Source organism: Heterodontus francisci, chromosome 4 (genome assembly GCF_036365525.1).
Source record: "Heterodontus francisci isolate sHetFra1 chromosome 4, sHetFra1.hap1, whole genome shotgun sequence".
NCBI lineage: Eukaryota > Metazoa > Chordata > Chondrichthyes > Heterodontiformes > Heterodontidae > Heterodontus > Heterodontus francisci.
Window position 1 is genome coordinate 69,154,961 of NC_090374.1, and position 25,532 is coordinate 69,180,492.

Consider the following 25,532-nt stretch of genomic DNA (forward strand, 5'->3'; position numbering starts at 1 on the left):
TGTTTTCTCTCTACCTCTCTTTTTAAATAGTGGGGTTACATTAGTTACCCTCCATTCTGTAGGAACTGTTCCAGAGTCAATAGAATCTTGGAAGATGACCACCAATGCATCCACTATTTCTAGGGCCACTTCCTTAAGTACGCTGGGATGCATACCGTCAGGCCCTGGGGATTTATCGGCCTTCAATCCCATCAATTTCCCCAACACCATTTCTCTACCAATACTGATTTCTTTCAGTTCCTCTCTCTCACGAAGCCCTGTGTTCCCCAACATTTCTGGTATGATATTTGTGTCCTCCTTTGTGAAGACAGAACCAATGTCTGCATTTAGTTGGTCAGCATTTCTTTATTCCCCATAATAAATTCCCCTGTTTCTGACTGTAAGTGACCTACATTTGTCTTCACCAATCTTTTTCTCTTCATATACCTATAGAATCTTTTACAGTCAGTTTTTATGTTCCCTGCAAGCTTGCTGTCGTACTCTATGTTCCCCTTCTTAATCAATCCCTTGGTCCTCCTTTGCTGACTTCTAATCAGCTCCCAATCCTCAGGTCTGTTGTTTTTCCTGGCAAATTTATATGCCTCTGCCTTGGATCTAATGCTATCTCTAATTTCCCTTGTAAGCCATGATTTGGCTACCTTTCCCATTTTACTTTTGTGCCAGAGGGGGATAAACAATTGTTGCAGTTCATCCATGTGCTCTTTAAATGTTTGTCAGTGCCTATCCACTGTCATCCTTTTAAGTAACGTTTCCCAGTCCATCATGGCCAACTCGCGCCTCATGCCTTCGTAGTTTCCTTTATTAACATTCAGGACCCTTGTCTCAGAATCAACTACGTCACTCTCCATCTTGAAACACAAAAAGTTAGCATGCAGGTGCAGCAAGTTATTAGAAAAGCAAATGGAATTTTGTTTTTTGTTGCTCGGAGGTTAGAGTTTAAAAATAGGGAAGTCTTGTTACAACTATACAGGGTGTTGGTGAGGCCACACTTGGAGTACTCTGTACAGTTTTGGTCCCTTGTATTTAAGGAAGGATATGCTAGCATTGGAGGCAGTTCAGAAAAGATTCACTAGGCTGATTCCAGGGATGAAGAGGTTGTCTTGTCGAGAGCGACTAAACAGGTTTGGCCTTTGTTCATTGGAGTTTAGAAGAATGAGGGGTGATCTGATTGAAACATATAAGATTTTACGGGGGCTAGGCAGGATAGATGTTGAGAATATGTTTCCACTGGTGGGGGAATCTAAAACTAGGGGACATAGTTACAGAATAATTTAAAACTGAGATGCGAAGGAATTTCTTCCCTCAGGGTGGTGAATCTCTGGAATTCTCTAACACAGAGAGTTGTGGAGGCTAGATCACTAAATGTATTTAAGGAGGAGGTAGATAGATTTTTGAAATATCAGGGAGTCGAGGGTTATGCGGAACAGGCCTGAAAGAAGAGTTGAGGCCTGGAACAGATCAGCCAGGATCTTATTGAATGGTGGGGCAGGCTTGAGGGGCTGAATGGCCTACACCTGCTCCCATTTCTTATGTTCTTATGTTCTATCCTGGTGTTTCCATTGACCAGAAACTGAACTGGACCAGAGGCTGGGAATTCTGCGGTGAGTAACTCACCTCCTGATTCCCTAATGCCTGTCCACCATCTACAAGGCACAAGTCAGGAATGCGATGGAATACTCTCCACTTGCTTGGATGGGTGCAGCTCCAACAGCACTCGAGAAGCTCAACACCATCCAGAACAAAGCAGCCCATTTGATTGGCCCCCCATCCAACATCTTCAACATTCACTCCCTTCACCACCGACCAACAGTGGCAGCTGTGTGTACCATATACAAGATGCATTGCAGCATCTCAACAAGGCTCCTTAGACAGTACCTTCCAAACCAACACGGTCTACCACCTAGAAGGACAAGAGCAGTAGATGCATGGGAACACCACCACCAGCAAGTTCCCCTCCAAGCTACACACCATCCTGACTTGGAACTACATCGCTGTTCCTTAACTGTCACTTGGTCAAAATCCTGGAACTCCCTTCCAAACAGCACTGTGGGTGTACCTACACCCCAAGAACAGCAGCGGTTTAAGAAAGCACCACCAACTTCTCAAGGGCGATTAGGGATGGGCAATAAATGGTGGCCTAGCCAGCGATGCTCACATCCCATGAACAAATAACGAAAAAAAAAGCAACACCCATTATTGTTTATAGTGAGCCATCTACTAACTATAATCCCTCCCCTTTGGTGTGCCCTGTTGTCTAGAATTAACTGGTTTAAATTACCACTGTTTATTTCCCTTTCTTAGTCTCATCATTTTGCATTTGCCCACATTAATTCCCATTCTCCAGTCATGATTCCACTTTACCAACATATTTATATTCGGTTTGTCTGTTCCCTATTGCTTAGAATCTTTTTTCCACAGGCCCCTTCCCCTCAAAATTTGGTATTATCTGCAAAGTTAGACATCTTTGTTTATTTCCCCTCGCCGAATAATTTATGTACACGAGAAATAGCAATGGTTTCAGTACTGATTGTTGTGCTTCCTCTCCTATGAGTGATCCTGTACCATAGCAATTCTATTCACAACCACGCTACGCTTTCTCTGGTTTAACAGGAACTCCTTATCCAGGATTTCATGTTTCCCTGACTAAGTTGTGTTCTGGTATAATATGGGACGCTGGAAGGCCAAGTGCAATATGGCGTACCAACCCCTAGTTCAGTGTGTGATTCCTTAAAGGGGAGGGCGGGCACTGGGTCCATGGAAGGAGTCTCGACCTGCGAAGGTATAGTATTTAAAAAATTTCTTCATTGTTGCACTCATGTTAAACTCCGGAAAGCCAGGTGGTGAAGAATAGATCTGAAGCCAATCTTTACATACATAAGCATTTAATTACAGAAATATTCCTCACTAACATGCACCTCCTGACCCAACAATCACTGTTTCACCAATAGGAGCATGAGTAAATCTTCAGTTAATACCCACCTCTTGCATATAATTAAATGAAATTGGTATACAATTAACAGGTTCCTTTCTCTCTCCTTAAATTAAAAATAGTTAATGTACAACCAAGATTTCAAAATAAGTTAAATCAAAGACCTCCATATTCAGTATACAGCATTACATTGCGAGATACCCTTCTTCTAGTACCCCGAACAATTTTTTCATATATGCACTTTTTTAGTAAAACAATCCATGACTTGCATCCATTCATTTAATTTTAGACATTTCCTTTCTCTCTATTGTTTGTTTCAAGCCAGCAAGGTCAATTTGTGACCTTTTCTCACTCACACTTTCCGATCAGTGTACATTCTCTCACAAGGAGCGATTATCCACATAATATTCAATGGGTAGACTATCTTCAGGACACTTGTACAGGATCTCACTTAAATTATTTGGCAAATAGAATCCTCTATCCACTGCCTCCATGATGGCCAGTGTTTTGGCAGCCAGGGTACAACCATCTTTATTTTCTTAGCTTCCTAAGCTAGAGGACATTTCTCATTCTCACCCATCAGAAATATTATGAAAACAGCTGCACTAGAAAGATTAACATGTGGGACATTGCTAAAAATGACTAGCTTCATATGCTTTGGGCCACCTAAGGCTGGGAACCTTAGTATGCATTTATTCAGATATAACTTTCTTAATGTTTTATTTGCTCTTAAAACATTCTTTACTTCAGGGTGTTTCATCTTAATACTTAACTCCAACACATCAAAGCTAGCATCTGATCTAGTGTGAGTGCACAAACGGTTCAGCTGACTGATCAAGCTGCTCAAATGCTCTGTCTCTTTAGATACAACGTCACCTTTCTGTGAAAACTTAGTACGAGTAACTGGGATGTGAGTTTGTTTGTTCGTTGGTGTCATCTTCTTCCCAGAAGCTTGACTGTCATGGATCTCCAACTCTGTTTGTCCTGTGCTGTCTTTACACATTCTGCATAAGTCAACTGCATCCAGTCCATTATATCTGTCATCCATTTTCTTCTCTACTTCCTTCTCCTATGTTTTCCATTGATCTTTCCTTCCAATAAGTGTCTTTGTCTACCTTCTGCTCTAATGATGTGACCGAAGTATTGTATCTTTCTCTCTTAGATGTTGTGCACTAATTTCCTCTTTTCTCCAGTTTCCAGCACTTGCTCATTAGTCTTTCTATCTGTGTAAGATATGTGGAACATCCTCCAGTATGTCCACATCTTGAAGGCTCATCAGTAGTCTCTTTATTTGTTGTCCATGTCTCTGAGGCATTTAATGTAGATGACAAAATGTAGCACCTCAACATTCTTTTCCTAAGATTCAGGGTCAGTTTCTTTGACGTTAACAAGTCCTTCATTCTGACAAAGCTGGTCTTGGCTACTTCAATTCTCCTTTGGATCTCACAGTCAGATCTCCCATCATCTGTGATAAGCTGCCCAAGATATGTAAAACTTTTCACTTGTTCCAGTTACTTCAATTTTCATTTCTGGGATCAGGTCCCTGCTTATCACAATTGTCCTGGTTTTCTATGCATTCATTCTTAATCCATATTCCACATTCCTTGCATTCATTTAGTTCACAATTTCCTGTAGGGCCTCTTCTGACTCTGCAGTCAGTTCAGTGTCATCTGCCCATCTCAAGTTGTTCAACCCACGAATATTGCAACCTGATAGATGTTCTATGTTTCTGAAGATAGCTTCAGTGTACAGGCTGAACAGTTTTGGGGACATAACAAAACCCTGACTCACTCCTCTTTTGATCGAGAAGCTGTCTGCCAAGCCGTTGCCAAGTCTCATCACTGCTGATTGCTTCCAGTATAGATTCTGAATTATCCTTCTGTCAATTTCAAGTTTTTTTAAGCACTCCATTATTTTCTGATGGTAGATTCTATCAAATGCCTTCTCATAGTCTATAAAGCATATATACACAGGTTTTTGTACTTCCAGATATCTTTTGATCACTACTCTCAAGTTAAAGAAGCCCTCTCTTGTTCCTTTCTTTGGTCTGAATCCTGACTGACTATTATCTATCTCTGCTTTCTCATGCAGTGCTCTCGTATTATGCCTTTTCTCCTATTCTATTTCATACCACCTTTCCTTGGCTGCTGTACATGATTTCCTTATCTGCTTTTCAATTTTGTCATATTTTTCTTTATTGTTCTTATTCTGTCTCCTTTTCTCCATCATATCTAGTATTTCATGAGTCATCCACTCTTGATGTTTCCTCCTCTCTTTCTTGGGGACCGTCTCAGTTACTGCATATTTCATGCTCTGGTTCAATCTTTCCCAATGCCTTTCTGTTGTTTCCTCCTCACTAAGATCTTGCACTGTCCCTTCCTGAAGTAAAGCTTTATACTTGATAGTAACTGCCACAGAATACTACTTCACATCTTCCTCTGTCTAAGTTGGCTTGATCTTTCATGGGATTCCTTTTTGGAATTTTTAGCCTGATCTTTATCTTCTTACAAGCAGGCAGTGATCTGAATTGATGTTTGTACCTGGGTAAGTGAAGCATTCTTGATGCTGTTCTTGTCTCTTTCATTGATCAGAAAATCTATTTGATTTATGTGAACATCTCCTGGACGCTTCCAGGTGTACAGTCATCTTGGGTATTATTTGAAGAGTGTATTCAAGATGACCAAGTAGTTTTCCTCACAGAACTGTATCGGGCGTTCACCTCTGCTGTTCTTAGTTCCTGGTCCATAAGCTCCTAACCCATTTCCATACCGCTCTCCACCAACTTTTGTGTTCATATCATCCATGACTATCAAGATGTCTCCACTCTTTACATGCGTCAGTGCTTTTTGCACCTCCTCATTGAATACTTCCACTTCATTACTGTGATCCTTTGTGGGTCCATACAGTGTAAACACACAATGTCATTGGTTTCCCGTTAAATTTTGCCATACTCACTGTCTCTGATATTGGCCAATACCTCTGCATTGTTCTCACTACCTTCTTTGTCATCGTTATTCCAACTCCGTTCTTATGTTCTCTACCACCTGAGAAGATCATCACCTCCTTACCTTTATCTATTTTCCTAGATTCCACCCATTTAACTTCTTCCAGTCCTAAAATGTCGCTGTTAAGTCTTAACATCTTTTTCATGCAGTTGTCTATTTTACCACTCTGATAGACTGTCCTCATTCCATGTTCTAATTTTCAAAGGTTCTTGTCTGGGTTTGAGAGTAGCATCATCAGATGGTAGCCTTTCTTCCAAGTTTGGGTTGCCCTCGTTATTCACCTGCCTGTTCCTACTTTCTAGCAAGTCCTCTTCTTTCCTGTTCCTATTTACGGTAGACATCTCTGCAGGGGGCCTAGGTCTGCCAACATCACTACCACTGTTTACACTAGAATCCATGACTAACGATGGATGAATACTTGGTGAGTACCCTGACTCTTCCAAGGTGACTGGCCATTTGTCCTTAAGTGTCATGGCCCTGCCCTAGATGTGTTACACATTTTGCTCTTGCACCTTCTGAGCCATTGACTCTGAATATTGAGTTCTTCTGCCTCAGCCGCCGGTCCAGGCTTCGTGCACTTGAACAGGGTGAGGCCCCTTGTACAGCATCTTGTGAAGTTGCTGTTCCCCCTCACTTAGTCTAGCACACCAGTCAAGGTGAGGTCCCAGGGTGTGCCAGCTGGTGTGCACTACCAGCTCCTTGGAGGCATAAGTAAGAGTTGCATAGCAGTGGGAGCTCCTTATCCCCATCCATGCTCTCATGGATCGAAACATAGAAAATAGGATCAGGAGTAGGCCATTTGGCCCTTCGAGCCTGCTCCACCATTCTTTATGATGTGCAGCTGACAAAGGTACATAGAGACTACTCCTCACATACTACACCATACACAGTGAGTAACACTCTCTAAATAGGCTTGTTGATTGAAAATTATTCCAAGCCCACTGTACGTAATATCTAAACCAATATATTTAAAAGCCCCTCATGCCTGACTCCCAATTATAAATTCTACTCTAATCTTATTAATAACACATTTAGTTGTTTGGAAGTACGGAACTTGTGTATTGCTGAAAATAGAGACATATTGTTGAAGCTTTTCGTCTTGCACTCATCAGGACAAGCACAAGAATACCAATGTAAAGGAAAGCAGCAACTTTATACTGTATGAGAAGAGTGTGCTGATTGGTTGACAAGTGAACTCTGGGGATGTCCTGCCTATCACACAAATGAGTAACATGATATATGAATTTCAATGCCAGGGTGATGCTAGGTCTATAGGCCGTACATCCCAAAGGCTGGCGGATCGTATCAAACAACATTTCCTTTCTGAAGAAGAGTCACTGACCTGAAACATTAACTCTGGTTCTCTCTCCACAGATGCTGCCAAACCTGCTGAGTATTTCCAGCATTTCTTGTTTTTATTTCAAATTTCCAGCATCCGCAGTATTTTGCTTTTATTTCCTTTCCACTGTTCGCAACGGTCAAGGTACAGGCTGTACCCAACCAGCCCGTGGTTGAAATACTCAAAACACAGTGTCCAACATTAAATGTGATTCCGCGATTGGACAACATTTGCTAAATAATCCTCAGTGTGCTAAGAATTACGCTGACAACCAATTTAAGATTGTCAGTAGGGCTCGCAGTGTGGTGTACTGGAAGCTACATATATTAATACACAGGGCCCTGTTATTTGCAGACAGAAAGAACATGTACACACTTTGCGCCTGTTTCAGCTAAGCAAAATAATTGACAGCCACTCGCTGGTTCATTCTTCAGGGAAATGCCTTGACCAATCAGAGTCAAGTAGACTGGTTTAAATTTCAAGCAAAGCTTAACAGTTAGCGATCAGTCACCATAAGCTGGTGCATTCTCCATGGCAACGCCTCTACCAATCAGAGTTCATTTGCCAACCAATCAGCACTCTCTGCTCACACGGTATAAAGTTGTTGCTTTCCCTTACATTTATTCTTGCGGGTTTTCCTGATGAGTGCAAGGCAAAAAGCTTCGACAATATGTATCTATTTTCAGCAATAACACATTTCTCAAATTCCACAATACCACTCCATAAGAAATCATCAACATGCATCATGAAGAGGCCTGAAGTTTTCCTTTACGATACCAATAAAACATTGCGGGATCTGCTTTTAGTTGAACACAACTTATTTTCAGCAAAACAGATCTCAGCGAAAAGTACCACACATTGGAGGCATCATTCAGGCCACGGACACATTTGTTTGGTTTCCATTGTATCCCTTCTGCATCTGCTGCCTCTCTGAACAGTATTGCCTTGCAGAAATGGGGCTTTTATGTCGATTGATCTACACTCCCATGAATATGTGACCAAAGAGCTAAAAAGATTTTTAAGGTTACTTTTCCAACTGTGGGAGAATCCACTCCAAAATTTGTATCACCCAGTCGTGCTACAAACCCCTAGCAACGAGCCTCGCTTTTGCTTTCCAAGTCCCATCTGTAAGGATTTCTTCAGTACAAATCCATCTATGTGACAAAGCTGATTGACCCTTACCTCGTACCTCAGAATAAACTACAAACTCTTTCCAACTATCTAATTCCCTTTGTTTTGTCTCTCATTAGTTTATCCTCAAGTTTATTGGCAGCCACCAAAACTTCACAGTCACGAGGACTTCTGCTTCTCGTTCTGTTATGAGATTGTTCTATGGCCTTTATTTCATTGTCTAATCTATTCAAGCGACAGCCTGTACTTCTACTTTTATGTCTGTTGGGACTAGTACCACAAGATCTCACAGTTCCACAATCAGAGGTTCTTTCTCCACTTCTGATCATTTTCTGGCACAAGAGTCACTTCCAAATTCATATCACTACTTGCACTGCACTTTCTTTCCATTCTTTCACTCCATTTTGCCAGTTAATGGACTTCACTTCTTGGCCATCATCCTAATCATTCAACCGACATTTAAATTTTCCAGTAGCTTTTCCTGCATGTCCCACAATTGCCACATTGCTCCATTCATTAGACCCTCTGGAATATATGCCACCTGAGACCCCCTCTGGGCAATTGGCCTGTGAATGAGGATGTCATCATTGATATTACCACTATCCAGCACTTGATCTACCACATTCTGTTCCTCTGAACTCTCCTCATAAAATACATGGGGCTGAACTTGCAGGGCTCCCCGAAAACAGGAAAGGAAGCACGGGGCCCGGAAAATGCCAGCGCTGAACGGTGTGTCAGTTGCAGGATGTCATTCCTAGCTTCGAACATTTGGGAGGAGGCGAGTTCGGGGCCTGGGAAGACTGCCTGCCCCCACGTGGCAGGCACACAATTAGGGTCTCAAAAACCTTGTTAAAGGCGAATTTAGGAGGCTGACTCCATCAGTCAGGAAGTATACTTAAACTCCCTCCTTGAGGTCTTCCGTTGCCCGCTGCAGCATCATGCTGAAAAAGATGGTGAATAAGGTCGGGGCCAGCACAGATTCCTGCTTCATACAATTGGAGATTCAGAAGGGACTTGAGAGGTCGCTGTTGTGCATCTTCAGGCTCACAGAAAGACATTAAAAAAAAACTCATCCGTGAACTTCTTTTCACCAATGACTGTGCTGTCCTGGCCCACAGTCAGTCAGACCTGCAACATATAACAACACGTTTTTCCAAGGCGGCACAACTCTTTGGACTAAAAATCAGTTTAAAGAAAACTGAAATCCTGTATCAGCCTGCACCCCATGAAGAATATAGACCACCAAGCATTGTCATCGAGGGAACCAAGCTGACTGCCGTCAAGCAATTTACCTATTTGGGGAGCGCATTTCGTTTGATGGCACCATAGACAAGGAAGTGAACAATAGGCTTTCAAAACCAAACCGCATTCAGCGGAGTCTACAAACGAGTGTGGATCAACCACAGCCTCAGAGCACAGACCAAACTCAAATTGTACAAAGTGGTAGTCCTCACCACCTTTCTGTATGGCGCCCAGTCATGGATCCTATATTGCTGTCATGTACGCCTTCGAGGGCGCTTCCATCAGTGCTGCCTCCACAGCATCTTCAAGATCTGCTGGCAGGACCGCATCACAAACATTGAAGTCCTGGAAACAGCCAACATCACCAGCATTGAGGCCATCCTTCTGCAAAGTCAACTGCGTTGGGCGCATCACGTTTCCCAGATGAACGACAGTTGCCAGCCCACGATCGCGTTATACGGAGAGCTGACCCAACTGGTAAACCAAACAGAGGGGCCCCATGCAAATGTTTCAAGGACTCCCTGAAGATGTTCCTCTGTGCCACATCAATCATCGCCAGTGAGAGTGCAGGCCATAGATTGTGTTGCCTGGAGATGGTACATCAGGAGTGCATTGGACACCTTTGAGACTGAGCGAAGAAACACACGAAAGAGAAAAGGAGGAAAAGGATAGATCCAATTGCCCCGACAGCAACTACACCTTCACTTGCACCCGCTAGGGGAGAATTTGCTTCTCACATATAGGCCTGATTAGCCACCAGCGGGCCTGCAGTCGATGAGTAGAACCTTCCTAAAATCTTCGTCCGTGAAGAAATGCTAAGACAGGAGGCTGACTGTAATTTTCCAGTCAGCCTCCAGTTTCCCGACACGATGGGGGGCAGGCCAAGTGCCTAGAGGCAGGAACCCAGTGACAGGCTGGGGTGCCAATGCTCATGGCATGCCTACAGGCCCTCCCTGCCTTCAGAGGTGTGGGTACAGCCAAAGAACACCTTCTTGAGGGCTCCCTCCTCTCACCCGCCCCTCTCCCCCCCCCCATAGAGGCCTGGCTGCTTTTTCTGTTTTTTATTAAAGTTTGAAAAAGTAGCAAAGAGGGCACCTCTTTGTTGAGGTGCTTGCCCAGTTACTTCCCTTATACTGCTGCCGGGTGCTTCTCTGAAGCTGGAAGGCCTCTGTTTGGCCCGCTAGCATCACGAACCTGCCCGCCGCCTTTAATTGGACAGGAAACCCAACTCCATGCTAATTAATCACTTACTCATTTGAAAATCTTAGCTTTAATCAGTTTCCCTCCGGAGGTGGGTTTCTGACCTTAAAACAAACTCGGCTCCTGTTTCCTGCCTCCCTTGCAAAAATTCAGCCCATGATCATTTGAGGTACAAGGTGCCTCATTTACTTCTATCAGCTGTTCAGAGTCAGAGGTTTTGTAATTAATTCTGATTAATTGTGAGGAATGAACCTTAACAGTTTGATTGCCATACTCGTGAATACTGTCTTACCATCACAACCCATTGCCTTACAAGGGCCTTTCCATTCCCTATGACCCTCTCTTTAATAATACACCAAATCTCCTGAATTAAATTCTGTCCCAGATAGTTTATATGATGCCTCAATTTTCCCACTGACATCAGTCTCGATGAAAGCCCGTCTCCCTGGATGTAAAGCAGGTTTCTTTCCCTAAAGGACATTGGTGAAACCAGTTACAATAATCTGACAACTTCATAGTTACTTTCCCGAATACCAGTTAAAAGAATAATATTTTGTATATTTTTGTCAAACAGAAAGCACTCTTAATAGATTTTTACTTCTTGATTTAACAACTGTGCTTCTGTAAAAATACTGGCCGGTCAGATGATCAAATAATGTATGAAATGGAACCGATCGGATAGCTGCTGTTAAATGGCATTGTCCAATCCATGTTGTCTGTGTTGAAGTGTTTCACAATTAGTCTTCAAAGTTTTACTGGCAGTGTGACTAACTATTGGTCCAATATTACAGTTCACTTTTGCAGAGGGTCAAGCACTTGCTACAGTTTCACTTACCGTGCTGGCTGACAACATTCCAGAAGTAACTGAGATTGTAACTGTAACACTTGTGAATGTCACCACAATGGGTGTGCAAGATCAAGCCAAAGGAGCAACTATTAACTCCAATAAGAGAAATGCTATCTTGACTATTCTCCCTAATGACTCACCCTATGGTGTGGTTGGCTGGCACATAAACTCGCTCTACGTCTCTCTGCAGGAGCCTGAATGTAAGTTTTGTTTTCTGATATTCGGGATTAATCACATAGTTGTTTTGATAAACCTTGAATAGTCAGGAGCTTGATCGGCACAGTGGCGCAGTGGTTAGCACCGCAGCCTCACAGCTCCAGCGACCTGGGTTCAATTCTGGGTATTGCCTGTGTGGAGTTTGCAAGTTCTCCCTGTGTCTGCGTGGGTTTCCTCCGGGTGCTCCGGTTTCCTCCCACAGCCAAAAGACTTGCAGGTTGATAGGTAAATTGGCCATTATAAATTGCCCCTAGTATAGGTAGGTGATAGGGAAATATAGGGACAGGTGAGGATGTGGTAGGAATATGGGATTAGTGTAGGATTAGTATAAATGGGTGGCTAATGGTCGGCACAGACTCGGTGGGCTGAAGGGCCTGTTTCAGTGCTGTATCTCTAAATCAAATCAAATCTATAATTAAACCACTACTAATATTTAAAAGGATAAAAGTTTATATTTGTTAACAATTTGAGGGGAATAGTTTCAAAAATGAATAAACATCGTTGTTTATGTCACCTGGTCTATTTATCTGTTTCTGATGACCTCTCATTGTTGAAGCATAAAATGTAATTATATTAACAGTTCATTCATCATATCATTATTTATGGGATGTTGATGATGCAAATGGCAGTAGTGTTTGCTTGCAAAACAATAGTTACTGCACTTTGAGGGGAATAAAATTGTTTAAACCTCTTTTAGATGTTTCAGCATGATAAAGTGCGATATAAATGCATTACTATTTGGTAGAACAATACCTTACATGCTGTGTAACAACATTTTCTATTACAATTCAGTGGGTTAGCTTCCTAACTTTCTAGATAGTGTCAAATGTGTGATAGCGAATAGCCAGCCAGTTTTACATTTCTCCCAATTTTTATATCCATTGAGTGCACTACAGTACAAAATCAAAATCTACCAATTAAGTGATAAAATATTCTGACAACCACACAAATGTAAGGAATATATTAAAGTGATGTTTTTTATTTTTACAGTTGATGCTATTAATGTCACTTTAACAATTATTCGTGAACAAGGATTTATGGGAGAGGTTGCTGTCCAGTACAGTACCAAACCAGATCCTTCACTCCTACCTGTTAATCAAGCAACTGCAAACCAGGACTACATTGCAAGCCAAGGCACAGTAATTATAAAGGAGAATACCACACAGGCTTTAATTAGATTTACAATATTATCTGTAAGTTTCTAGAAGCTGATGGTGATTATTATTTTCTTGTTTAGAAGTATTTACAATTAGTTGCTTATATATGATACTCGTGATAAAGTAATATTGGATAGCTCTGCTGTAAGAAATATGGTAGAAGTTTTGCATGCACGCCGATGACTCTTTACATCAATTTATTAACCAACATTGGATTATATTTTTCTCCTTTCTTGGTAGTGAGGGAATATGCGGGCTGATTTTTAACTCAAGGTGGAAAACGGGGTGTGGATACCAAAGGGAGTTGATCACTGGAGCATGGGGCCTGGGAGATTTTAACGACCTCCATCCGTAGCTAGTGGGATGATGTCAATACTGCCGGGCAAGAGTCCAAATTAGTAGGCTGCAAGGACCCATAGAAATGATTCCCAACAAGTTAAGTGGGGTCTGGGGAGAGAGGGGATCAGCTAGTCTGCGATTAAGTGGAGAGAAGCCCAGGACAGGGAGGCCCAAGGCATCATGCTCCTCCATAAGTTACCTTTTAATACAAGTATTTGAAAAAAGGACTTGCCTGGGCCTGGATCTTTCTTTCCATTAACTTTTGCTTGCGAGCCAGGGACAATGCAGATTATTTCCGGGCCTGCAGTTAAAATGACCCAGTGGTATCATCAGGATGTGACACTGCTATTTAGTTATGTCCCTGCACCTCTGCAGCAGGCAGGTATTCATGTCCAAAGATAGCTAAGTGAAAGTGATAGAAAGTAGGAACATGTTGAACATGGTTCAAACTCACCATCTAATTCACTGTCCATGTCATTGCCAAGAGTCAAAGTAGGTAAAATTGGCCATGTGGACTTAGGACTATGACCAAAAGAACAAAGGGAGATATTTGAAGAATTTTTATTACAGAGCTGTTGGAACTTGTGATGTTTCCATTATTTAAAAGGTCAATTATTTCAAAGGAAGACTGTAAAAAGGATATAGGGAGAGGGCAGAGAATTGGGAATGGATGCGATAGTTCAAATTGATGAGCCAGCACCAGCACCAGCACAGATGCGTTGGATAGAATGACTGCCTGTGGTGTAATTTCTATGATTCTGTAAAATGGAAACCACTATTAGCAAAGGGACATTTGATCCTTTTTGTTGGATTCAAGTCAGCTTAGTTATACTGACTGTTCTGTTACAGTATCACAGCAAAGCAACACTAATGTTGACATTTTTAATAAGTGCAATTTTAGTTAGATCTTATTAAAAACTATTTTCTTCATTTGAAAGGATAACATTCCTGAATTACGCGAAAGCTTTCTAGTTAATATTACCAGTGTGAAACTGACTGATACCACAGTTGTTGGAGGACAACCCAGTGTGAAGCATTTGGGAATGGAACTGGCAGAAATTACAATTGAAGAGAATGATGACCCCAGAGGAATCATCCAGTTCAATCTAACAAGGGTATGATATAGAAAGTGTGCTTCTTCATTGAAATACTTCATTTACAATACTTAAGGATCAATTAACTTTTTTTCCAATCATATGCTGTAGTAATAGTTACAGTTTGGTCATATTTTTGACCAATGTTGTTATTTTTTCCCTGTTACTTTGGCTTGCAGAACTTACATGTGAGATTGGTAGGGTGGTTAAATGCTATAGCCCCTAAAACTGGGCACAGGGAACATGTTGTGCGATTAGCCCTTGTTCATTGACTGTATCGCAAGCAACGTGCCAACTTGGTGCTGCCTGCTGTTTGAAATGATTTCAATGTCAAGTCAACACTAACCATGCTGTTGATTAGCTGAACACTTCAGTAGGTGGCTGTCATGCGGGCCCCCACCTGCCAAGAATGAGGCATATTGATTTTGCTACATGGACATTAAATTTCAAATTGTTGCTGGGAAGAAGAGAAGGCCTGTTACAAGAACTGCCAGATCTTGGCTGGAAAAAAAAGGATATTTGCATATTAATAGACAGTGCTTGAAAGGACAAGACAATCTACAAAGCCAAAAGTGGTTATACCAGTCAGTCACGTGACTACCCTGCTGGCCAACTTGGGGAGTTTTAAATTAGAGAGACAGTGTTTGAACTGGCAGAAAGCTGTTGGCTCCTGGATTGAAAAGACCTCTCCTGTCTACTCCCATCTCTTTCTCACGGAACACTCCAAAAACCCACTGAAGACACATGAACCCGAAGAGAGAAACGTCTCCTACAGTGAACAACAAGAAGAATACTGGGCCCCAACAAAAATCAAGAGCTACCTACAATCAAGGACTTTACAGTGAGCTCAAAGAACTGTAACAACAACTCTTCAGATATTGCCTCAAAACTTTCCAATTTATTTTTCTTTTACTCTTTCTGTCCCTATCTGCATGTGTGTATCGCATATGCATGCTCACGTGGACACGCCATGTATCCGTAAGCGTTAACCGAATTAGAGTTTAAGCTTAATAAAATTTCACTTTTCTTCTTTAAACCTGAGAAAACCTGTTGTGCTGGTTTCTTTGCCTTATAATTGGAAAGCAGTGAACAAGGACCCACCAAGGGGGAGCTAAAAACACAATGTGTTTAAAATTAAATCCTGTTACTGTAAGACACATGAAGGCTGAAAGGGAACCCTAGACCTCTTTCTCACCTGGTCATAATAGTGGCCAATATTATGAATGGCAAGCACCAGTTAAAGCTAGCCTGCACTGCTTAAAGGGGGTGGAGGGGAGGGAAGTGCAGGAAGGGAATCTGACTGATGAAACATTGAATAATAGCACAACATGGGAGAGACTTGGCTGTAAGGTTTTTGGTTGCTGCACTGGAGGCCTTGGTGAAGGAGATGGAAAGCAGGAGAGAAATCCTGTATCCACAGGCGGCAGGAAGCCCTCCAAACACATGCTCAGAAGGCAGTGGGAGCGAATAGCCGTGGAGGACATATCATTATGTTATACAATGGGAAAGGTTTACTCCAGAGGTGTGATTCAGCCATCCGGTCTCCCCAGGAGGGAGCGGCAGTTACAGCAATACAGCTGTCGATTTTTCTTCCATTATAGGCCGATAATCACAGGCTGCGTGCCCATAATCTACTCCACAGGAACTCCAGATTGCAAAATCACCCCTTATGGGAAATGTTAGATCTCGTGGTTTTGGCCTTTGTTTCCATCCCAGTTCCATTTCACTTATTCAAAAATAGCAGGAGCTATCATCATTAAGTGAGATAGAGGTACAAATATGTGAACAGATTATGGAAAGCTGAAGGAGCTGTAGGGTGATGGTGATAGGAGATTTTAATTTTCCCAACATTGACTGGGATTCACTTAGTGTTAGAGGTCTAGATGGAGCAGAATTTGTAAGGAGCATCCAGGAGGGTTTTCTCGAGCAGTATGTAAATAGTCCAACTCGGGAAGGGGCCATACTGGACCTGGTGTTGGGGAATGAGCCGGGCCAGGTGGTTGACGTTTCAGTAGGGGACTACTTTGGGAATAGTGATCACAATTCCGTAAGTTTTAGAATACTCATGGACAAAGACGAGAGTGGTCCTAAAGGAAGAGTGCTAAATTGGGGGAAGGCCAACTATACCAAAATTCGGCAGGAGCTGGGGAATGTAGATTGGGAGCAGCTGTTTGAAGGTAAATCCACATTTGATATGTGGGAGTCTTTTAAAGAGAGGTTGATTAGCGTGCAGGAGAGACATGTTCCTGTGAAAATGAGGGATAGAAATGGCAAGATTAGGGAACCATGGATGACAGGTGAAATTGTGAGACTAGCTAAGAGGAAAAAGGAAGCTTACATAAGGTCTAGGCGGCTGAAGAAAGATGAAGCTTTGAAAGAATATCGGGATTGTAGGCGCAACCTGAAATGAGGAATTAAGAGGGCTAAAAGGGGTCATGAAATATCTTTAGCAAACAGGGTTAAGGAAAATCCCAAAGCCTTTTATTCACCTATAAGGAGCAAGAGGGTAACTAGAGAAAGGATTGGCCCACTCAAGGCCAAAGGAGGAAAGTTATGCGTGGAGTCAGAGAAAATGGGTGAGATTCTAAATGAGTACTTTGCATCGGTATTCACCGAGGAGAGGGACATGACGGATGTTGAGGTTAGGGACAGATGTTTGATTACTCTAGGTCAAGTCGGCATAAGGAGGGAGGAAGTGTTGGGTATTCTAAAAGGCATTAAGATGGACAAGTCCCCAGGTCCGGATGGGATCTATCCCAGGTTCGTGTGGGAAGCAAGAGAGGAAATAGTTGGGGCCTTAACAGATATCTTTACAACATCCTTAAACACGGGTGAGGTCCCGGAGGACTGGAGAATTGCTAATGTTGTCCCCTTGTTTAAGAAGGGTAGCAGGGATAATCCAGGTAATTATAGACCGATGAGCCTGACGTCAGTGGTAGGGAAGCAGCTGGAGAAGATACTGAGGGATAGGATCTATTCCCATCTGGAAGAAAATGGGCTTATCAGTGATAGGCAACATGGTTTTGTGCAGGGAAGGTCATGTCTTACCAACTTAATAGAATTCTTTGAGGAAGTGACAAAGTTGATTGATGAGGGAAGGGCTGTAGATGTCGTATACATGGACTTCAGTAAGGCGTTTGATAAGGTTCCCCATGGTAGGCTGATGGAGAAAGTGAAGGCGCATGGGGTCCAAGGTGTACTAGCTAGATGGATAAAGAACTGGCTGGGCAACAGGAGACAGAGAGTAGCAGTGGAAGGGAGTTTCTCAAAATGGAGACGTGTGACCAGTGGTGTTCCACAGGGATCCGTGCTGGGACCACTGTTGTTTGTGATATACATAAATGATTTGGAGGAAAGTATAGGTGGTCTGATTAGCAAGTTTGCAGACGACACTAAGATTGGTGGAGTAGCAGATAGTGAAGGGGACTGTCAGAGAATACAGCAGAATATAGATAGACTGGAGAGTTGGGCAGAGAAATGGCAGATGGAGTTCAATCAGGGCAAATGCGAGGTGATGCATTTTGGAAGATCCAATTCAAGAGTGAACTATACAGTAAATGGAAAAGTCCTGGGGAAAATTGATGTACAGAGAGATTTGGGTGTTCAGGTCCATTGTTCCCTGAAGGTGGCAACGCAGGTCAATAGAGTGGTCAAGAAGGCATACGGCATGCTTTCCTTCATCGGACGGGGTATTGAGTACAAGAGTTGCCAGGTCATGTTACAGTTGTATAGGACTTTGGTTCGGCCACATTTGGAATACTGCGTGCAGTTCTGGTCGCCACATTACCAAAAGGATGGGGATGCTTTGGAGAGGGTGCAGAGGAGGTTCACCAGGATGTTGCCTGGTATGGAGGGCGCTAGCTATGAAGAGAGGTTGAGTAGATTAGGATTATTTTCATTAGAAAGACGGAGGTTGAGGGGGGACCTGATTGAGGTGTACAAAATCATGAGGGGTATAGACAGGGTGGATAGCAAGAAGCTTTTTCCCAGAGTGGGGGATTCAATTACAAGGGGACACGAGTTCAAAGTGAAAGGGGAAAAGTTTAGGGGGGATATGCGTGGAAAGTTCTTTACGCAGAGGGTGGTGGGTGCATGGAACTCATTGCCAGCGGAGGTGGTAGATGCGGGCACGATAGCGTCTTTTAAGATGTATCTAGACAGATACATGAATGGGCAGGAAGTAAAGAGATACAGACCCTTAGAAAATAGGCGACAGGTTTAGAGGATTTGGATCGGCACAGGGTTGGAGGGCCGAAGGGCCTGTTCCTGTGCTGTAATTTTCTTTGTTCTAAGTGGTCCCAGATTTAAGGCAAAAGAATAAACCTTTTATTTCTCTAACCCAACAACATGCTTCAGTTCCCAACCTCAGAAGAACAACTTTCAGTCACACAATTGTGACTGATTTCCCACAACAACTATTGTGTAAACCTTGGTTGTATGTGAAGTCGTCTAGCAATCTCATGTATGGCCTCAAGCTTGAATTGGTAATTGTTTCACAAATTGGGCTAAAGTTAGATGCCAAGTCACCTGGTATCAGACAGTCAATTTGCAAGGCTGTGCTTCTGGCATGTTTAAAACGACTCGAGCGAAGACTTTCCCCACTATGCTGAGCAAGGAGATTCCACGGTAGTTGTTGCAGTCACCATGGTCACCCTTGTTCTTAGAGGATGATGATATTGGCATCGCTCATGTCCTGTGGTACTGCTCCTTCATCCCAGCACAGGCAAAGCAGTTCATGGAGTGCTGAAAGAATAGCAGGCTTGGCACTCTTGATTATTTCTGGGGTAAAGCCATCCTTCCCAGGGGCTTTTCCACTGGCTCGAGAATCAATGGCATCACTGAGTGCCGATTTTGTTGGCTGTTCGTCAAGCTCATCCATGACTAGCAGAGACTGGGCTGCATTGAGGGCAGTCTCAGTGACAACATTTTCCCTGGAGTACAGTTCCAGGTAGTGCTCCACCCAGCAGTACATTTGCTTGTGTTGATCAGTGATCATGTCCCCTGATTTAGACTTGAGGGGGGCGATCTTCCTGATGGTTGGCCCAAAAGCTCTCCTAATACCATCATACATTCCTCTGATGTTTCCGGTGTCAGAGGCCAGCTGAATAAGACTGCATAGGTATTGCCAGTCGTCATTTGCTCAGCGCATGGCTGTTCTTTGTGCAGCGCTTCTGGCTACTTCAAGTGCTACGGATGTTAATTCGCTGGGGGTTTTCTTGTCGTTCAACAGTGCAATGTGCTTAGCAGGTATGACAGGTTCCAGCTCTTCAAAGTGAGATTGAAACTAGTCTGCATTCTGCTTCACACGTTTGCCATAGGTGGTCATTGCTGAGTCATAGAAGGCATCTCTGATGTGGGCCCACTTGTCGTTTTAAACCGGCTGCAGAAGCTGGTTGAGTGTGTCTACCCTGAGGCACAGTGTGGCTTTCGAGTAGAAAGATCCACCATCGACGTGTTGTTCTCCCTTCGCCAGCTACAGGAGAAATGCCGTGAACAACAGATGCCCCTCTACATTGCTTTCATTGATCTCACCAAAGCCTTTGACCTCGTCAGCAGACGTAGTCTCTTCAGACTAATAGCAAAGATCGGATGTCCACCAAAGCTACTAAATATCATCACCTCATTCCATGACAATATGAAAGGCATAATTCAGCATAGCGGCGCCTCATCAGACCCCTTTCCTATCCTGAGTGGTGTGAAACAGGGCTGTGTTCTTGCACCGACACTGTTTGGCATCATCTTCTCACTGCTGCTCTCACATGCATTCAAGTCCTCAGAAGAAGGTATTTTCCTCCACACAAGATCAGATGGCAGGTTGTTCAACCTTGCCCGTCTAAGAGCAAAGACCAAAGTATGGAAGGTCCTCATCAGGGAACTCCTCTTTGCTGACGATGCTGCATTAACATCCCACACTGAAGAGTATCTGCAGAGACTCATCGACAGGATTGCGGCTGCCTACAACAAATTTGGCCTAACCATCAGCCTCAAGAAAACGAACATCATGGGACAGGATGTCAGAAATGGTCCATCCATCAATATCGGCGACCACGCTCTGGAAGTGGTTCAAGAGTTCACCTACCTAGGCTCAACTATCACCAGTAACCTGTCTCTCGATGCAGAATTCAACAAGCGCATGGGAAAGGCGTCTACTGCTAAGAGAGTGTGGGAAAATGGCGCACTGACACGGAACAGAAAAGTCAAAGTGTATCAAGCCTGTGTCCTCAGTACCTTGCTCTACGGCAACGAGGCCTGGACAATGTATGTCAGCCAAGAGTGACGTCTCAATTCATTCCATCTTCGCTGCCTCCGGAGAAACTTTGGCATCAGGTGGCAGGACCGTATCTCCAACACAGAAGTCTTCGAGGCTGCCAACATCCCCAGCATATACACCCTACTGAGCCAGCGGCGCTTGAGTTGGCTTGGCCATGTGAGCAACAGTCATCACAGATAACCTATAATCTTCCAAAAGCATCGATTGCAAAGGATAGGCCAAAACTACATTAGGAATTAATGACAAACTTTGCTGATCAATGACAATTTAGGAAAAATTCACCACACCCCCATCACAAACCTATCAACAATCTCTAAAAATCAGGATTCATACTCAAAATTCATACCTGACATTCATAGGCTCCATCGCACCCTCACACACTTAGAATTGCTGTGAACCACACACCCATATCTCACAGTTTGCACACACTGCCAGCTGTTCACCCAAACAGACTGTCCCACACTCACTGACACACCTCTTGCAGGACAAGGCGTACAACCAGAGGCAGCAGACGCTAACTGGAGAGGGACAGATCTGTCTGCATGTCCTGATCCCCATGAAGGAGACAGTGCTCTCCATTATTGGAATGCCCCTTGCTGAGGCCATGGCCAGCAGAGGGCTGAAACCATCGAAGATGATGATATCCTCTTCCTAATCCTCCTCACATCCACCGCCAGCTCATCCCACACTCCCTTCTGATTGATAAGCTGCAGATGTTATAAGAATGCACCTCTTAGTTTCCCCCAACTCCCTGCACAACCCTTGTGCCTTTCTCCTTTCAGATACCCAAGAATTGCAACCTGACCAGGCAGTGGAGGAACAGCAAGAAGACAATGATATTGAAGAGGCACCTCATTCAATTTCACACTTGCAGCCACCAGCTCAGATACTGACACTGTGTGAAATTTAGAGGAAAGCATGGGGGCAGGATCTGCATGTAGTGAGACACTGGGCATGAGTGGCCTATGGCCAGGATAGTTCAGGTACCAGCTCGCTGGAAAGCTAGGTCGCACATGAGTTCTGCTGCAGAGGACCTTGGATGGGAACTTAGATGGGGCAACCTACAAAAGAACACTGATTCGTATGCACAACAGAATGCTTGGTACATTGGGAAGCCTGTCAAGAGCATGGAGGCATCCAGCATGAATTTGGCACAGGACTTTGTGCAGAAATAATGATCCTTTCTAGCGTGGAAGTACCAACTCCATTAGTACACTTGTGAACCCAACCATGGTGCAGTGTCTGATGGCTGATGTCTCAACTTCCCTTGCAGCACAAGCAGATTCTACCGGAAGGCTGAGTGCTGCAGTGCAAGCTCCTACTGAAGATATGCAAGGTCAGCTTGCTGCCAAGCAAGCTTAGACTGCTGCCATCATGGCTGTTGATTACAGTGTGCAAAGGGCTTCCACGGTATCACAGCAATCCAGAAACTTGTCTTCCAACAGATTACTAGGATTGCTGAGGCTTTGCCCCTGAGCTATTGGTGGCACTGTGGAGCACGAGCCTGCTGTCTGATCTCAGAAAGGCAGCCTTTGTTCGCCGACTCCTACCTCTCCGCCAGTGCCCTTGCTGGTGCCTGTCAGCCAGCCAGCCTAGACTGCTGCTGCTCATGCTGAGATGCAGCCCACAACCAGGCCTTTCAGGCTCAGAACTGCTCAAGGTCATCCTCCAAAGCCATCTGCAATGTCCTCCTCTGAAAGTCAGTAGCCTTCCATTAGCCATGCTCCAGCTACTGGAGTAGTACTGCATAGGAGCACGAGGAAAGGGAATGACACACAGAAAATTGGCACTAAAGGAATACACGTGATCAATTGACTTTTATAAATGAAATCATTCCATGTACAAATTTGGTTTGGAATATTTATTTTATTGTGTTTTTTTCATAGTGGCCAAGCGGCTGCTGTGATGGCCAGTGAAAGAAAGCAAGGTATATGACAGTGGTGAATGGGGTTTTGGGGTTTCATTTGGATGTTTCTTCATGGACAATCAGGCCAGGAAAGGACTGTCTAGGTTGCCTCGTCTCCTCTCCTTCTCCTCATGCTCCTGCTTCCGAGTTGTTCGATGTATAGCTAGTGGCAAGGGCTGTTCCCTCCTGATGGTGAGGTTGTGCAGCATGCAGCTGTAAACCGTGGCGTGGAGTCAACTCCCCCTTGACCCCTTTATTCCCTTCACCCACTTGATCCTGGCCGTCACATGGGACTAAGTCCTCTTAATTCAGGCTCAGGCTGGGTGTTTGGGATATTGGGGTTACAGGAGAGCCACCCTCCACCTAATCCACCGGCTACAGTTACTGGACTAGTATAAAGAGGAGGAAACTCAGTCCTTTCTTTAACTATCAATTTTACGTTATTCCCGTTGTTGTACAATGTAAGAATAAGGCTTATACACTTGGTTAGATAAAAGCATGCAACTCAAACTGGGTTGTACAGTTAATAACAAAGCTAGCTAGAATCGATAAGCACACCCAATAGGTTCCTCTAACCTTTCCCTGACCTAGTCACAGAAATCAAAGGATAATACCCGAAAAAGGGGAGAGCTGACGCTGGCCAGGCATTCCGTTCTCTCTCTCTTTTATGTCGTCGCCGCGTTGCTCGTGCAGGGTCTTCCACTTCCGCGATGGTTGGTCTCCGGAGTTTCTTGCTGGCTCTATGCCCGAGATTCTCCAGACTTATTCTCTTTCTTATCTCTTCAAAACTGTGCTGTTTCTTTCCGGTTGGTTTAGGCTTGCTCACCGCGTTCGTATCTTCTCCTTATTGGCCCAGGCCCAAAGACCCCGGTATCACATCGTCTCCAAATAAGGCTCTATTCCTGTGATCTCTCCCTTGTCTTGTCACATAAATTAATTAGTTCAAACTGGTTTGTACCAGCACTGGCCAGTGTCTGAGCTCCGGTTACTATAGTTCATGAACTATCCAGCAGTTTGTAACAGATTCTGTACTTCTTGCAGCCCCTGGCCGACACAGCAGATCATGACACTCATTCTGCCGAGTACTGCAGGCCTTCTCCAGCAAGGTCCAGGTGGCAGAAGCATTGTTTAAGTACCCCAGTGTTCTGCTCTATCACTTTTCGTGTAGCAGCGTAGCTTTCATTGTATGAATGCTGTGCGTGTGTTGCACACCCGGATCATTAGCCATGTGGTCAGTGGATAGCCCTTGTCACCCACTCGCCAACCTTTGGCTACTCAAATGCAGCTGGCATAATGGACTGCCGCAGAATGAAGGCATCATAACTATTGCCAAGATTCAGGGCATTGACTTGCATGCTTTTCTATGTTCACACACCAGCTGGACATTGAGGGAGTAGAATCGCTTTCGGTTCCAGTATATGGAGGAATTGATTGCATGCGATCAGTGGCACCCTGTACCATAAGACAGTCTGCAAATCCTAGTGAACCTGCATGCTTGCTCCACCAGTTTCTCTCTGGCAAGATATAATGAAATGTAGTTAGCTCTTAACGAATTGAGAGTGTCAGTGACCTTCCTTACGCAACAGCGGGTGTGCCACACCACCTGTAAGTGGTTGATGATCTTTTAAATAGCACTGATAGGGCAGGGAGGGGCTCTTTCCAGCTGCTTAATAAATGCTCAGCTGTGCGAGGTTAAGAGAGGGCGTTGGCTGCAGTGTTGAGTTCCGAAATGGCATTGCTAGTGGCAAATCAACATTGCACCCTGATTGACATGATGATCTGCCTGCCCTGCATACTTCCAGCAACTGTTCACTGTGTGCCCTAATCCCCTCACCAATACGACGGCCGGCATAACTTGCCTCAAAAGTGAGCATGCAGGTAGCGAATGCCACCTTTGGCAGCCAAACAACAGACGCTATTGATCCCAATTTCATGCTAATGATCTTTTAATGGTTAAATTTTAGTACAGTGCAGATGCAGTTTGTGGAAGCCAAATCAAAATTTTCCTTATGATATAAAAAATGCCATGTTGATGCACTTGTTGAAATCCATGGCCCAGAATTCTGTTCTAATTCGGGCATTGACACACATGCTAATATGCCAATGTTATCAATGTCTGTTAGTATTGTTTAAATTCCAAGAGTGATAATGTTTAGCAGTTTTTTCCAAAGTAAAGATTCACCAAAACAAGGAAAAATGTCAGAAAGAGATGATGTGAGAATGTTGCAAAGTGGCAAGTAAGGAACTAATGATTTGAGCAGTTGATGGAAATTCTTCTGATATGCATGTTTATGGAGTAGTGTTAGCACAGAATATAGAAATCTTTTGTATAGATAAGAGCACTGCAGTTACTCTCCAAAGATAAAGGAATGTCTAGGAATGGAACACTCAGCAACTTTTTGTGATGGTCACAATTCCACACAGCTTGAGAGCTGCTTTGTGTAAATCCACCATAAATTGGACAATGGGTTTGGGATTAGCAATGAAGGATCAGAACTGATGTTGTAGCCTTTTTGCTAAATCCAAAATTGGGCAAGAGGCAAGAGGCAAGGTTTAGGCTGGATTTTGTCTCTCTCCGAGACAGTATTTTGGTGGTAATGAGGCATTCTGAGACCTGAATTAAAGCGAGGGACTAACTGCTGCATTCCCACTGACATCTGGTCCACTATGATCCTGGAAAATTGGCATCCAAAACTCCAACTAGAATCTGATGCAGTTTTAAACCACAAACACATGGCACCCACGCTATACAAGTGCCACCCGCTGAGACTGTACATAAAGTGACCAAACCAGCTGGAACCACCAGAGACCCCTTCTAAACTGCTGAAGGTGGTGGTCTTTGTAAAGAATTTTGTG

General features: G+C 43.7%; 1 protein-coding gene across 1 annotated transcript in view; it reads left to right on the plus strand.

The window, feature by feature from the left end:
* Positions 1-25,532, plus strand: part of adgrv1 (adhesion G protein-coupled receptor V1) — an 810,104-nt gene that overhangs the window by 334,537 nt on the left and 450,035 nt on the right. The window contains exons 53-55 of the mRNA XM_068029668.1: positions 11,638-11,893; positions 12,900-13,102; positions 14,344-14,520. Coding sequence (XP_067885769.1) covers positions 11,638-11,893; positions 12,900-13,102; positions 14,344-14,520 — 636 coding nt within the window. The remainder of the gene's footprint in view (positions 1-11,637; positions 11,894-12,899; positions 13,103-14,343; positions 14,521-25,532) is intronic.